The 13,960-nt window shown below is 37.5% G+C and overlaps 1 protein-coding gene across 1 annotated transcript; it reads right to left on the bottom strand.

The window, feature by feature from the left end:
* Positions 1 to 1,258: 1,258 nt before the first annotated feature.
* Positions 1,259 to 11,573, bottom strand: LOC118790082 (chitin synthase chs-2-like). Its single transcript, XM_036546893.1, has 19 exons — positions 11,518 to 11,573; positions 10,413 to 10,554; positions 10,040 to 10,222; positions 8,775 to 9,835; positions 8,594 to 8,683; positions 8,033 to 8,191; positions 7,644 to 7,818; positions 6,775 to 6,876; positions 6,345 to 6,486; positions 5,476 to 5,676; positions 5,046 to 5,330; positions 4,364 to 4,543; positions 3,672 to 4,083; positions 3,494 to 3,516; positions 3,138 to 3,202; positions 2,917 to 3,027; positions 2,301 to 2,515; positions 1,755 to 1,854; positions 1,259 to 1,481 (listed from the first exon to the last, which is right to left on the bottom strand). Exons 1-19 carry the CDS (start codon positions 11,547 to 11,549, stop codon positions 1,470 to 1,472), a joined length of 3,690 nt encoding a protein of 1,229 aa, XP_036402786.1. The 5' UTR covers positions 11,550 to 11,573; the 3' UTR covers positions 1,259 to 1,469.
* Positions 11,574 to 13,960: the final 2,387 nt, after the last annotated feature.

The raw sequence follows: 13,960 nt of genomic DNA, 5'->3' as shown, positions 1-13,960 counted from the left end.
GTTAATCTGTTTCACCCATATTGATTAGTTATTGTTTATACCTGTGTTTTCTCTTATTTAGGCCCTGCCCTTTGTTCATTTCTTTGCTCAGTCTTGAGTTGGCATACCTTGTGTGTATGTGTGCATGTGCATGTGTGTGCATGTTCATGCCCAAGCCTGTTTATATTTTGTGAGTCTTCAGTAAAGGTATTTTTATTTTTGAAGCTGATCTCCTGTGAAGCTGGTCTCAAGTCATCTTGGCATTTGGGTTCAATCTGCTCCTTGTCACACAGCCATGTCATTGGCTAGCCATCAAAAGATTAGTTTATTGTCTGAAGTTTGAAAAAGATGAATTACTTGTAAAACTCTGTAGTTGGCATATTTTACCCCAACCACATCGATCTCAGCAACTGTCCTAAATTTTCCATAAAACAGGTGCAACATGCAACTTGGCTAATTGTTACTCCATAGCCAGTCAAGAGTAATCAAGCAGACTCCTGAGTCATCAATAAACCAATGGCGTGTAAGACTTATCTTTACTTACCTCATTAGCATACTGAAGGCAGAAATTCATGAATAAATGTAGAAATATGTAAATAAATAAATGTAGAAATGTAATAATAAATAAACAAATGTAAAAAGTAGACATTTAGAAATTACATTTATTTATTTATTTATTTTAAAATCATGTTGGTTGTTATATTCTCTTGACACGCAGGGATTTCAGAAAAAGACAAAGACAGCACTGTGAAACAGTGCTATCCTATGGTTTTAGAGACAACTGCAGACTTGAAACAATTCCGTTGCAGAGGTTCAGTTATTTTGAATTACGTGACAGGCAAAAGCCAAAAAATGTTCCAGCTGGACTTTGTACCAGTTTGATTGATAAAATCTGACACATGAGTTGATCAATTAATAAAAATAGATACTTCATTAACACCTGTTCAACAGCATCTGTGTATAAATACTACCCATTTCAGTTGGCATGTTACTAAGACATCATAAAACCAAAACATTAATACACAATAAAATTCAGTACTTACAGTATTAACACTCCAGGGTTAGTATATAAATATACAGATTTTTTTGTAACAAACTAAAGTTAAAGTGCAAATGCATTTCATAAATGTGCAAATTCAAGATACAGGAAACATATTAGTATGCTACTCTGATCAGAGTAGTTAAAAGAGAGTTATTTTGATAAGTACAGACAAAAGGTTATTTTAGTGTAAATAAAAACTGACATAAATGTTCAAGTACATGAACTAACAGTGCCTAAGTATCAGCATGGAAACTGTTTGCAGACCAGGAAAGGGGCAAGAAAATAAGAACATTGAGAAGCCATATTAATGAGTCCAGACATGAACAGTGAATCTGTTCATACATTTTTACATCATGAATTTTACCTGCACTGCTTTTCCGTGGAATAATTAGTACTAACAGTCTTTCCGCATGAAGATTTGATTTATGTTTTGGGAATCCTTCTTGCTTTAAAGGAAATTCTGTGGGAAAGAATGTCATGTTAAATATGGCCCTTCCCCTTCATTTAAATGTATTATAATACAAAATGTGTACAAATAGCTATACATACAAAGAGGGGTCTTATATTAATCTTAGGACGTGGGCCTAATTAGTAGTTTTCATGATTCAGTCTTCAGTAAATTTGAGTAAAGTATAAGAAATATCTTCATGAGAAGACACTTTAAGAATAAAAAGAAGGCTATGAAAATTGTTTAAATTCTTTATAAAGTGACAGTTTTACAGGTTTAACCTACCTTTTCCTCATTTATGACCTCCATTGACTTTTTGAATTCCCTTTTATAAGCCGCAGCTTCTGTCCCATTGTAGGCTATGAAGTGAATTAGTGTTTGGATTCTGAAAAATAAGTAAAAGATCATTAATCAACAAATATGTTATGGCAAAAAGTATTCATTGCAGCCATAAGACAGAAATAGGCTTGGTAGGCTTCAGCCGGTATTCTTCAATCTTAAGTTTATCAGTAATTAACCACTGATATCATTTAACTTGTTTTTAAAGAGCAAACATCTCATATGAAAATAACATTCACTCTTGTCTTTCTGTTAGTAAGTGCACCTCTCTCCTTACACAGGTTTAATAGGCCTGCTGAGTATGTTGACTATATGAAAGAAAAAGTAATGAGTTGTTATAAATTTTCTTTTCCATTAGAGCAGTAATCAGGCATTCATCAACACTCACAAATTAAAACTGAATTCTGCCAAGCATAAAAATGAGAAAGTTAACGTTAGTCATGTACATGGAATATAATGAGAGTTCTACTGCTGTGTGCATAAAAAATTTACCTGTGCCAGAGCATTGCAATAAACTGAATCGCCAGCAGCAATGCAAAGCCCAGGAGAAACATCAGCCCTATTGGGTCAACTTGAAAATCCCCTGGAATTGTTGTTCCATTGGGAGCTGTTTTCGGAATTGGAATGGTGACTACAGAACCAATGGCCTGAAGAAAGAATGTGGCCACTAGCCACAAAGCATTGCACATGAAGAAGACAAATGTCGCCTGGGAATAAAAAGAAGAGATTTGGTCAAAATCCCACACTAAAGCAAGCTATATGTTTTAAGAATGTGTCATTATCAAAGTGCTTTTATTTTATAATAAGAAATAAGACAGTATTACACTGTTATGGAAGTAACAATTGAAACCATGTACAACAAAAACTACCCTACACAGCTATATGCCATTGCACCTAACATGTATCTTTACATTATTGGCATTTAGCAGACTGCACAGCAGGCAGTTAGACAGTATCTAACAGCAAACCAAATGAAAGAGTAGATATAATTAACAATCATTCATCTTGTAAACAAATATACAAACACTTATTTGCATCTTGTTTGGTAATCACATTGCTGTTTCCATGCATTATTAGAGTTAAGCGTGCAGCTCATCTTTGTATGTACCTTATTTCTGAGGTCTTTCAGGTCATCTGCAATTTTCTTCTGCTTTTGCTTGTCTTCATCCAGAGGTTTTAAATATCTTTCTTGGAGATCTCTCCAGAACTGTTCTTCATCCTAGACAACAAACAAAACAATGAAAAACAATGAATTGTGTTTTACATTGCAGATGAATGTACTGAGGACAGATATAAATAAAGGTGCCTCTGCTCTGATTCAAGACTCACCTGATCAAGTATGTCCGGGACTAAGGAAAGCTCACATGATTTCTCCTTCAGCTGTGAAATCCAGCCTTTTATAATGACATCAGATAGATTGAAGAAATAAAATCAGTGACACAATCTACTAACATTACATTGAGAAAACCTATTTTATGGTTATCTTCATCTTGTATTTTAGGTGAGTGTATACTTTACTTTCCAAATAAGCTAAATTTAGAGTATTATAAATGATTATTCTGTGAGGCTTTTTTGATTTGGAAATCATTGCAACTATACTATGTTTGCACAATTTTTTTCTGCTGAGCGTGTTGGACTAAGTCAAAAGTGTTCTGCAGAATTTGTACTTTGCACTTTGTACTTACATGGTGTAGAAGGATCTTCTTCCCTAGAAGAGATGTAAACACATTCATTAAAGGGGCTAACATTCCATGTCAATTTGAGCCACATTTTAAATCTGAAACTAAATGGGAAATAATCCCCAGTTTATCAATATCAACAAAACAGAAGACTTTATGTGCAAAATTAGAAATCACGACCTACCGTTCCTCCTCAAGTGAAACGACAGCAGTTTCAGGTTCTGTAGTGTTTGGGGCTTCTGTGGGTGCTGGAGCCGCTATGATTTTTTCGTCTTCATTTATTTGAAACTCAATGTTCCAGCAACAACATCTGCACTTTTTCTCGTATTTTACATTCTTTTGAATTGTTTCCTTGGGTGCTGCCTTGGCCTGGCTGGCAGTTTCTCGGGTCCCCCATGACACATTGTTCATGTTAACCAGGGAGTAAATGGCCAACAGGAGGTAACCGCTCGGAATGGTCAGGACGTACAGGACTCCATAAATGACCAGATGGAATTCCAGGGGATGTAGCAGAGCTGTGACGATATACATCAGCACAATGCTGATGAAGAAAAGACCAGTGGGAGTCAAAATGGTGCCCTGGCTGACAACATCCCCTAATCAGGAAAAAAATACAGATTAGAGAGAGTGCATATCACAAGTTTTATCTACTAGTTGTTACACACAGTAAATATGAAAGTATATATGAAGTATATATGAAAAATGAAAAATAAAAAAAACAAAGGATCACTCAAAACTCAGAGGGCTAATTTTAAACAGGTTTAATAATAATTATAATCATTATCATTTAATTTAAAAATTGTTATGAAAATGACAGAGAAACTTAGATACTGAGTATTTACTCAATACTAAAAAGTAATGTAAGTTGCCACGTACCAATAATAGACAAAAGCGTTGCTGACATGAGGAAGGCATAAAATATACTCATAACAGCAGCAATGGTAATCTGGGTGTTAGATTTTAGTTTGAAGCACAGTGCCAGATAGATTGCAGGGGGTAAAACTGCCAGCAAAAGGGCAGCATTGACGTTGATTTTGAAGACAAACGCGAAGCTTCCTGCAGGAAAACAAAGACATTCTAATTTGTATTTCATCATTCTTATTGTTGGTCAACAGTTGTCATTAAACTTATTACAGAAGGTAGAGATGCAAAAGACAATATTAAAGACTATGGGAACATTATTCAAAAAGTTAAAAATAAATAAATAAATTACATATGTAACTATTACATCTTGCTGCACAATTTTTTGAAGTTAGAGAAGCTTGATATCCTTTGATATTCTTGAAGCTCTCTTGATATTCCCACCATAAAATATGGTGGCAGTGTCAATGAAAGCAGAATGATAACTATACTTTAGAGATTAAATCAAAAATAGTGTCATCATAAGGGAAAGTGCATTTTAATCACATTAACCGCTAAAAGAAACATTAACCGCTTATTAATACGTTATCGTATTTCAGTTAAGTTTTGGTTTATGGTATGGTAGTTTGGACTGAATCCCAATTATTCCCAAGTGTTCCACAATTCAAATCTGTACTCCCATTAGACATTATCTCACCTGCAATCATCAAGCAGACAGTGGCTGGACCAAGGACAGTGGAAACCATGCCTAGGACCTGATAGAGGATGTATGGTTTGGATATGGATTTGTTTCTTTGTGCGGTCAGACTGCCAGTTCCCAGCAGGTCGATGGTGTTGGCCATGGTGGAGGGTCCCCAGCGGCGCCTCTGGTTGTAGAACTCTTTGAACTCCTGAGGGGCATTGGTGTAGGCATCAGAGGCTGCATTGTACTCTACCCTCCAGCCCTGCTGTAGCAGAAGTGTGCAAAGCCAGCGGTCCTCTCCTATGTAAAAAAAAATAATTGCAGTGAATTGCACATTGTACAGTAACATGGTACAGCAAAAATACACTTCAGGCAAAAAGACACTTTTTTGCCACACATCAAAACTTTGGCTGACTTGTCTCATTTGTATCAAAACTAGACATACCTTGGTCATACTGCACGTAGTGGCTAGCCTCACTGGCTTTGGTGGTGTATCTCTTCATGACATTGTCGTCCATGAGGGCTTTTCCCCGGAACAAGCTAAAACAGCCCGGACTGCAGAGCACACTGCCAAACACATGCTCCGCCGACTTCTGCAGCCAGTGGCCCACTGCGTACTCAAACTTCTGATACCACACCATGGGGCCTGCGATCAGAAATAATTATTTAATAACAGCTTAGCATCTCAACAGAGCTGCATAGTGGTGACACGCTGAGAAGTAACTCATTTATATTATATTTCATTACTGTTGAACATGTAAACCCTGGTGAAAGTAACCTTTTAGTTTTCTCTCAACAAGTGGTCACCATTAGATTGCTTGGAAGTCACATCCAGCACATGATAGGTGGATTAATGGCCCACACGGTCAGAGTTATCAAGCAGATGATGGCAATTCTTAAAGCAAAGTACAGGGTGTAATTCCGGGCAATCTAAAATTCAATGTTATTGTGGAAGGTATTGGGAGGTAACATACTGTTGCTTTAACTGAACTAGTTTGCTTGCCCTTTCAAGAGGGCAGCACATGAGATAATCTCATTCAGCTATGGAAACAATGTATATAATGCTTTTTTACACCATATGCTGTCTGAACTTCCCTGCAATGATCCATCTTGGGGTAGTGGGAGGTAACTATACATGAGGAAGAGAAATATTACGTGGCCGCAAGAAAGGTACAGTAGGTCTGTGAAAATGTACAAAGCCAAAACTGTGCAGGGAAGTAGGCATTCATTATTATGACAGGATTGTGGTGAGATAAGATCCTGGTTTGAAAATGCATATATTGCCACTGACTTCCAGACAGGTCTTCTTCTTACCAGTGCCCGTGGGATGGATCCTGCCGCAAGCTGCACCAACATCTGGATATAGCCTCAGGCGATCGATCAGGAGCATCACAGCTGAAGGCTGGAAATCAGTATCTCCATCCAAGGCCAGAATGTATGTGTTTTCCTTTTCCCTCTGAGAATGACAAAATGGGGCGGCAGTGTAACATAGTGGTCAAGGAGCAGGACTCATAACTGAAAGGTTGCCTTTTTGATTCCCTGCTGGGGGACTGCTGGTGTACACTTAACCCATATTGGCTGTGTAAATGGATAACATTGTAAAATAACTAACTGATGTAAGTTCCTCTGGATAAAAAACATCGGCTAAATGGCAATAATGTAAATGTAATGTAAAATGACACAAATGTGTGATATTGCTTTTTTTAGTATGCAAGAGAAATAGTTCAACAGTTCATATTCTTACCTCCAAATTTTCCTCCAGAATTTTCTTCTCTTCCCCAGCCTCATACCTCTGGAAATACTTTCTGCTCAACTTCCAGCCTAACAGGTAGTATAGATACATAATCTGCAAAAAAAGAGCTATTTTAATTTTTTTTTTTTTACAAAATATGTTGCAGTATGTATTTTTCATGGAGACACAAATAAAGGAACCTGCTACACAAATCATATAGGAAAATAATTATGAAGTGTTTTTCTTTGGCAGTGTCATTCCATGTGAAATGCCACAACAAAACAACAGCATGATCCCCTGCAGAGTTTCTCTATATATGTGGTAGACCTACATAAAAAAATGCATTGTGGAGGCAAACACAGGCAATAATTTCTGCTTCATATGCAAACTGTTCTGAGATAGGCCTACCCAGATTCTTTAAGATATCCTCATTTCCTCCTCTTTAAGATTTTTGATCTAAACAAAGCCATGAAGCCATGATCTTCAGTCATACTACAGCTCTAGGTGTGTACATACACAGCACATTTTAGCCTCTGAGATTTGTGATCGCATTGTATATGTTAACTGACACAGATTATATGAGCACAGTAAATTTCATAGTTGGACCTCTTGTATTTTTTGAGATAGTGGTAGATAGGGGGAGAGGGGTATGAAGGATACAAATAATAAGAATGTAACTGGTAATGCACTGGACAAATACTCTTATCAGATCCCAGAAAACTTGTATGACACATGAAGCTTAATCATGGTCTTTTCAGTCCTCATCATGGCAAACTTTCAAGTTATTTGAATAGGCCTTAACTTGCACCTAGTAAGATGTAAAAAAAACTGTTGGTGGATGGTTGATAATAGCTCAGCATGCAAAGGGGCTATAGGCTTACCTGAGACCATCGTTTTTTGTGCCGAATTAGTTGCTTGTCCTTGAAGTGGACATTCAGTATATTGCCGTGGGGCATTGTGTACCGGAGGCGACCACCATAAGGTGTTGGGATAATTTTCTGGTCCGGAATTGGTTTAATTTCCCTAAAGATGCTTGGGTCCTCCTGGCTGAAAATCCTGAAGAGGAATTAGCAGTTAACAATCAACAAGTAACTCCCATCAAGCATAGGGTGTTACCTGCATAAAGTGTGTATCTTATTATTATATCTAATTATTTACAGTCTTGTACCCATATAATGAATGATCAGAATATACAGTCTAACACATGACATTCACTTGGTGTAAAAGCAATGTTTTTATAAACTTTTGTGTTCACAGGATTGGTACTCACATGTACACTTCCTTCACAACTTCCACCAGGGTCTCTGCATATTCATTCACATGACGTTGTCTGCTTCCCTCCACGTCAACGAAAGCATCATCAAAGTATATGTGGGACTCAAACCTTGCATCTTTGTATGTGTTTTTCCTGGGTCTGAATTTGTCAAGCCTTTCAAATGGAACAATTAGGTTAAAATTTTGTTACAGGGTACGTAACTAACATACTAAAAATACATCTTCAAGTAGCAATAGCATACTTCATCAGTCAATAGGTTTTGGCTGTATGTTATAAACTGCAGCACACCATGAACATTTTCATTCATTTTTTTAATTATCAGCTTTCATCAGTAATTTAGTCATTTCATATTATTCATTGCTCACTGGTAATTTACTTTCCTGTTGTTTAATAACCAAATCCTCAATTTTATTTAGTATTTATACTTTTTAATTACAGTGCACAGTGTTCACAATAACCCATTCTTGCACCAATACTTTTTGAGACATAACCTTTTGAGAGGTCAGACAAAGTGTTGCCATTTTGCTTCTTGTTTCCCATTGCTGGAAAATTTACCTGAACATTGAAATGATTATTTTCATCATTTCATCATAAGTCTCGTGCCACATTGTCGCACACAGGTAGACTGTCACAGTTTCTTTGTCTCTGGTGAGGAAAACAGAAAAAAAATGTTTAACTCCCTTTGTCTTGCAGTGCATGGGGATTTTAAATCGGCAAGTCTCTGATGTATAGCTACCTGTTCTGTTTTTTTTTCTTCAGGGGTCTGAAACGAGCATTGAGCAGCAAAGACTGGTCGATGAAAGATCCTTCATACAGGCGGCGCACGAACAGATCCTTAGTTCTTTCAATGCGCTGGTATGGATGCCACAAAATGTAGATAGTGCAGAGCAACAGCCCAATCCACCAGCTGAGCACAGAGCTGCCGAGCAGACCCCAACCCAATTTGTCCCCTTGCAAGAAGACGGTGTGGCCACAGACAGTCCGAGTGACATCACTGGCAAGCTGCCTCATCACAGTAAGCTCTGAGCCATTGACACTGATAAAATTTTGACAGTATAGAGCTAGAGAGTAATTGCTTGTTGGGTTGTCCTGGACAGATTTCCTAAATGGGATTGCAAAAGTCAGCACAAAAGCAACCATAGCAGCAGGGGAGGCCAACCACATGGGGATGACAAAGCTCCGGCGAACTGCGTGCATTTTGCAGGCCACTACCACAAACCAGTGGCAGAATGCACTACATAGGACTTGGATGGCAAACAGGCCCAGAACAACTTTCTTTGTGTCCTGTGAGACTGAGAGAACAGATGACCACTCCAGACCCCTCAGTTTGACGTAGGCCCCCACTATAATTGCTGTAAATCCAATTCTGACAGCACTGGAAATGATGCAGACAAGATTTCTGCACTTCTTGATGTCACTGGAGACATACTGGAGGAAGGGACTATTAAATAGGCCACTGTAGTTCTCCCACCAGTTTAGAGAGACACACAAAGTCCCTGCTATTGCCAGACCAATGGATATGTCCATTTCTCGCTTTTGGGCATTTGATTCAGCTTCCTTTTTTTGGTAAAACATGACAAACAGCACGTACCCAGCAACTATTAGGACAAATGCAATAATGGGGCTTATGACTCTTTTGCAGTTTTTTTCTTTAGTACTCGCAACCAGCTGAAGAATTGTAGACAAGATGCCCACACTGTTCAGAATCATCACATTAGTGATAATGTCAAAATGAGGCATGGTGACAATGATGAGGACTACAGTTCCAAAGGCCACAACAGTTTCAATGCTGACGACCTGCAAGAAATAATGGAGTATAATGATGGTAAACAAACACCTGTCATCAATTTGAATGTTTTAATCAAGTGCTATGTATGATAGCAAATATTTTTTTATTATCTTTTTTCCCCCACCAGGCATGTTTACAGAAGTGTAAACTATTTTAAAATGCAAGCATTCACACAATTTTGCATTTACTGTTTTTACTGTCATTACACTTACCCATAGAACTGTTTTCCTTGAGGGTGTCTTTGAGTCTTTGAATGTAATCTTCCAGAGGCTCTTGATAAGTATCAGAACACTTGAAGCAATTGTACAACATCCAAGAAACAGAACTGCATATGCCTTTGTAGGCACAGTTTTTGAGGCTGTGTTTGAGACCGTGATCAAAAGCAGAAGTGAACACTGTAAAAACAAGACAAATCATAACAATCTGTGAATTAAGCTTCAACAATGTCAAATAAGGTCTTAGACAAATAACTGATAATATCCAGCATTTACTTATCTTATATGTAGAATGAGTCATTATGACCAAAATTACTAAATGTTAATAATAAATTCTGTACAAATGCAAATGCGTATAAAGCTGCCTCACCTTGCTAAAAAATGCAAGTGCAAAGGCCATCATCCCAACAAAGGTGCAGATGAGCCACTGGATTATTTTTAAATGCTTCCTTGGCTTCTGTTCATCTTGAATGATAGGCACTTCCCGACAGCTGTCCCAAGACTGCCTGGCCCTTGTAACCATAAGAATGATTTCAGCAAAACAATGTATCATACATTATGTGAAAAAAACAATCATGTATTCATTATCCATGACAATTAAAGGATTTATCAATATTGATATTTTGTAGAGTGATTTTCACTTTACTGTTATGAATTTTGTCATTAAGGCAAATATTTTGTAGCTTCTCAAGTGCTTAGCAATTCTGCTCAATAAAGGTTATGTAACATTAGCAGGACTTTGAATATTATCATCCATGTAAACAATGGGTTGACAAAGCTATGTTTCTGGGGGAACACAGAGTCTGCTGGATTTTGTTGTGCCTTGACACAACAGTGTGAAACATTTTTTATCATTCATTGAAGAGAGAATCACCTCATCTGCTGTTCCAGGTTAAATCAGATGTAAACTGAGTTGCCACCCAAGAAACATCTGATTTACATCAGGAAAACATCTTGTGCTACTTTTCATCAGGCAAGGACAGGAATTTAATCCACAAATTGCACAGGTAGAATTAAAACTAGTAGACCCTGCAACCCTCAAGGAAGTAAAGTTCCCCAACCATATTACAGAGCAACTTCTAATCATCCACTTTATGGAGATTGTATTAATCCATTTAAGGGGATTCTGGTATTTTGCTAACCTAACAAAATATTATCCGTCTTTCTCAACATGCTACCTTCACTGAAACGTCATCTGATTTCACCTTTGGTTTCAGCATGCTTTCAAGATGAATATTTTAAACATTAATGCATTTTTTTTTTTTTTTTGAAGGGTAAAATAGTGACGTGGTACTGAAACTTGAAGTTGTTTTCCATGAACCAACATGAGTGTGTTTATAGTTAATCTACATCATTTTAGATGATGAATTTGTTCAAAATTCCATGCATCGTTCACATACTCTGTATATATATATGAACAATTCTGATGCAAAGAACTGCGGACAAGACATTTGAACAACCAAAAGGTATTTTACCTTCGCTCCCGTAATTCCTGCGCGCTATCCATCTCGTTCGATCATCAAAGGTAACCTGATACTGCCAGCTCTAGATGTAACTACTGCTGGACTTATTATACCCGTGATGACGAGAAGGGCGTGAACTTCTTCTTAATTCAAGGCGCAAAAAAAAAAAAAAAAAAATTCCAGCGAAACGCTAATTGTGGGAAGTATATTTTTATTTCCTTGTCCCTGCCCCCTCTCCCCGCGGCAGGTTGGGTATTTTATACCTGCTTTTAGCAGGGCTAGGAGCTCGTGATGTCCAAAGGGACATCTGCAGCTGCATTATACATTCACAAACCATTAAAAATTATTTGAATGGCAACGCCGTGGTTTCATTAGAGATAAAATGTTGGAATGATGTTTCAATCTTCAAACGTTGGTATGACGTCATGAAGGTTCAAAAGTAAAGTTACGTTACCATTTCAACCTTACTACGGTCCCATTCGGAAAAGAAATATATAATGTAATATATTGAGAATTATTTTGTTCAGCCCAAGAATACATGGCAAATACAATTAACACAAATTAATGGAAGTCAGAAATGCAATGCAATATTCCAAAAATAGCAATATTTTACTATTAAAAATACATTTATTAAGCTAAAAAAAATATGTTCTGCAAAATATATTCTCAATAAATATTTTTCTGTTTTGGATGTTGTGGACACAATGTCATTGGCATTGGCACTGTATTCTGGATCATGTTAAAATGCATATATTGCGCACGAATGAATATTCCAATGTAAGAGCAAAATGGCTTCAGTGTTGACAATTCAATAAAGCTAGCAATGCATTAGTATCTTAGCAGTCCATGTATGTAACGGCTAGTCCATTTTGGGTTCTAAAGTGGAAGTTGTGATTTTTAGTTTAAATTTAAAAAAGGAGTCTGTTGTATTCCTGACTAAAGGTATATCTGAGTCCATAGCTCCTACAGTGTGTGAACATTGCCTTTCAATAAAGCACTGTTATTCATTGGACTCCATTCACAAACCTGCTCACTGTGGATACTGTATCAAAGCCTTGGTCACAAAGAAGTGTGGTTTGGAGACCCCACTTTTCCAACTGAGACAGAAAAGCTTCTGTAGTGGATTCAGTTTCCAGCTGCTTGAGAAAACAGAGCCATAAAAAGTCTTCACAAATTTCAATTCCATTGGTAGTAGTAATGTAGCATATGTGGATAGACAGTTGCTGTATCCCACCCACATTGTTTCCATTGCAAACACCATGAAGAATTTAACATTCTGGAATTTGCCTCGACTCTCTGTCCTCTTAGCTCTTCTTCAGAGCAATTTATTAATTCATTTTGAATTCTATGTGAAGAGTGTTTTGCACATTTTCAAAAGTGATTTTTTTTTTCATTTAGGTTAGAGCCAAGAAAGGAAATGGGTGAAATTTCCACTTTCATATTCACTGTTCACATTGCCATGTAATGCAAATGTTTCTTTGGCCCAGATTTATTATATCAAGAATAGAGAGGAGAGCTTTATTGTTAGGCAACATTCGATGAGTAGGCTTGGTTTATTATTGGATTCATAACTTTCTTCTGCCCTCTCACCACAGCAAGAAGGTTTTCAGCCACCTCTAAGGCTCTACGATGCCCTGGACTGCTGTTGTGGTTTGATCCAATCCCTCCTTTTTCACCAATAGCATTTTTCCAGTCTAAGACCATGAGCGATGAATTTAGCATTTCATTCCTTCAGACTATTGAATGTCAAGCAAATAGCACAGTATCTGAAACTTCTGATGGGGAGTGCCTCAGCTGTATGTACATCTTCTCCCATTGGATGTTATAGCACCACCCCCTCTCTCCAAAACTTCTTTGGGGGTAACTAAACTGTGCTTGTCATGATCTATATTGGAGAAGACAGCATTCTTCCTCATCACTCAGATGATTGGACTTTCATTCCTGGGTCATAATCATCATGAGTGTCCTCTCTCATTTCCTCTTATCTCTCCTTCTGTCTCTCTCTGTTTCCACTCCTCTTGTTTCTCTTCTCTTGCAGAGCCTACCCACTGTCTGTCTCCTCTCTTTCCTTGGCAGCACTTACCCCTTCTCTCTCCCTCTCTCTCTTTACCTGTCTCTCTGCACCTTCTCTTTGTATCTCTCTCTCTATTCTTTCTTTTTCTCCCTTTCCTCTTCTTACCTCTCCATCTTCAGTAACACTTGCATGCCATTTTTTTCTGTTCCTCCTCTTCTGCCTCTGTGGTGAGTCATCTCATACATTTTAAACGTTTAACTTTTTGCCATCTTTGATTTGAAGATTGTATTTACAAGTGGTTAAAGCTGCGTCACAAAAGACATTCCAATGTAATTGAAATGAGTTGCTTTGATTTTGTCCTTCATTGTCACAGCCCTTGGCTTAGTATGTTAATAATAGAGCACAATCTGTTCACCCTGTTAAGGAAAGACAGACATTGAA

Source organism: Megalops cyprinoides, chromosome 15, assembly GCF_013368585.1.
Source record: "Megalops cyprinoides isolate fMegCyp1 chromosome 15, fMegCyp1.pri, whole genome shotgun sequence".
Classification (NCBI taxonomy): Eukaryota; Metazoa; Chordata; class Actinopteri; order Elopiformes; family Megalopidae; genus Megalops; species Megalops cyprinoides.
The sequence above is the reverse complement of the archived record's forward strand: the minus strand, read 5'-3'. Positions and strand labels throughout refer to the sequence as shown.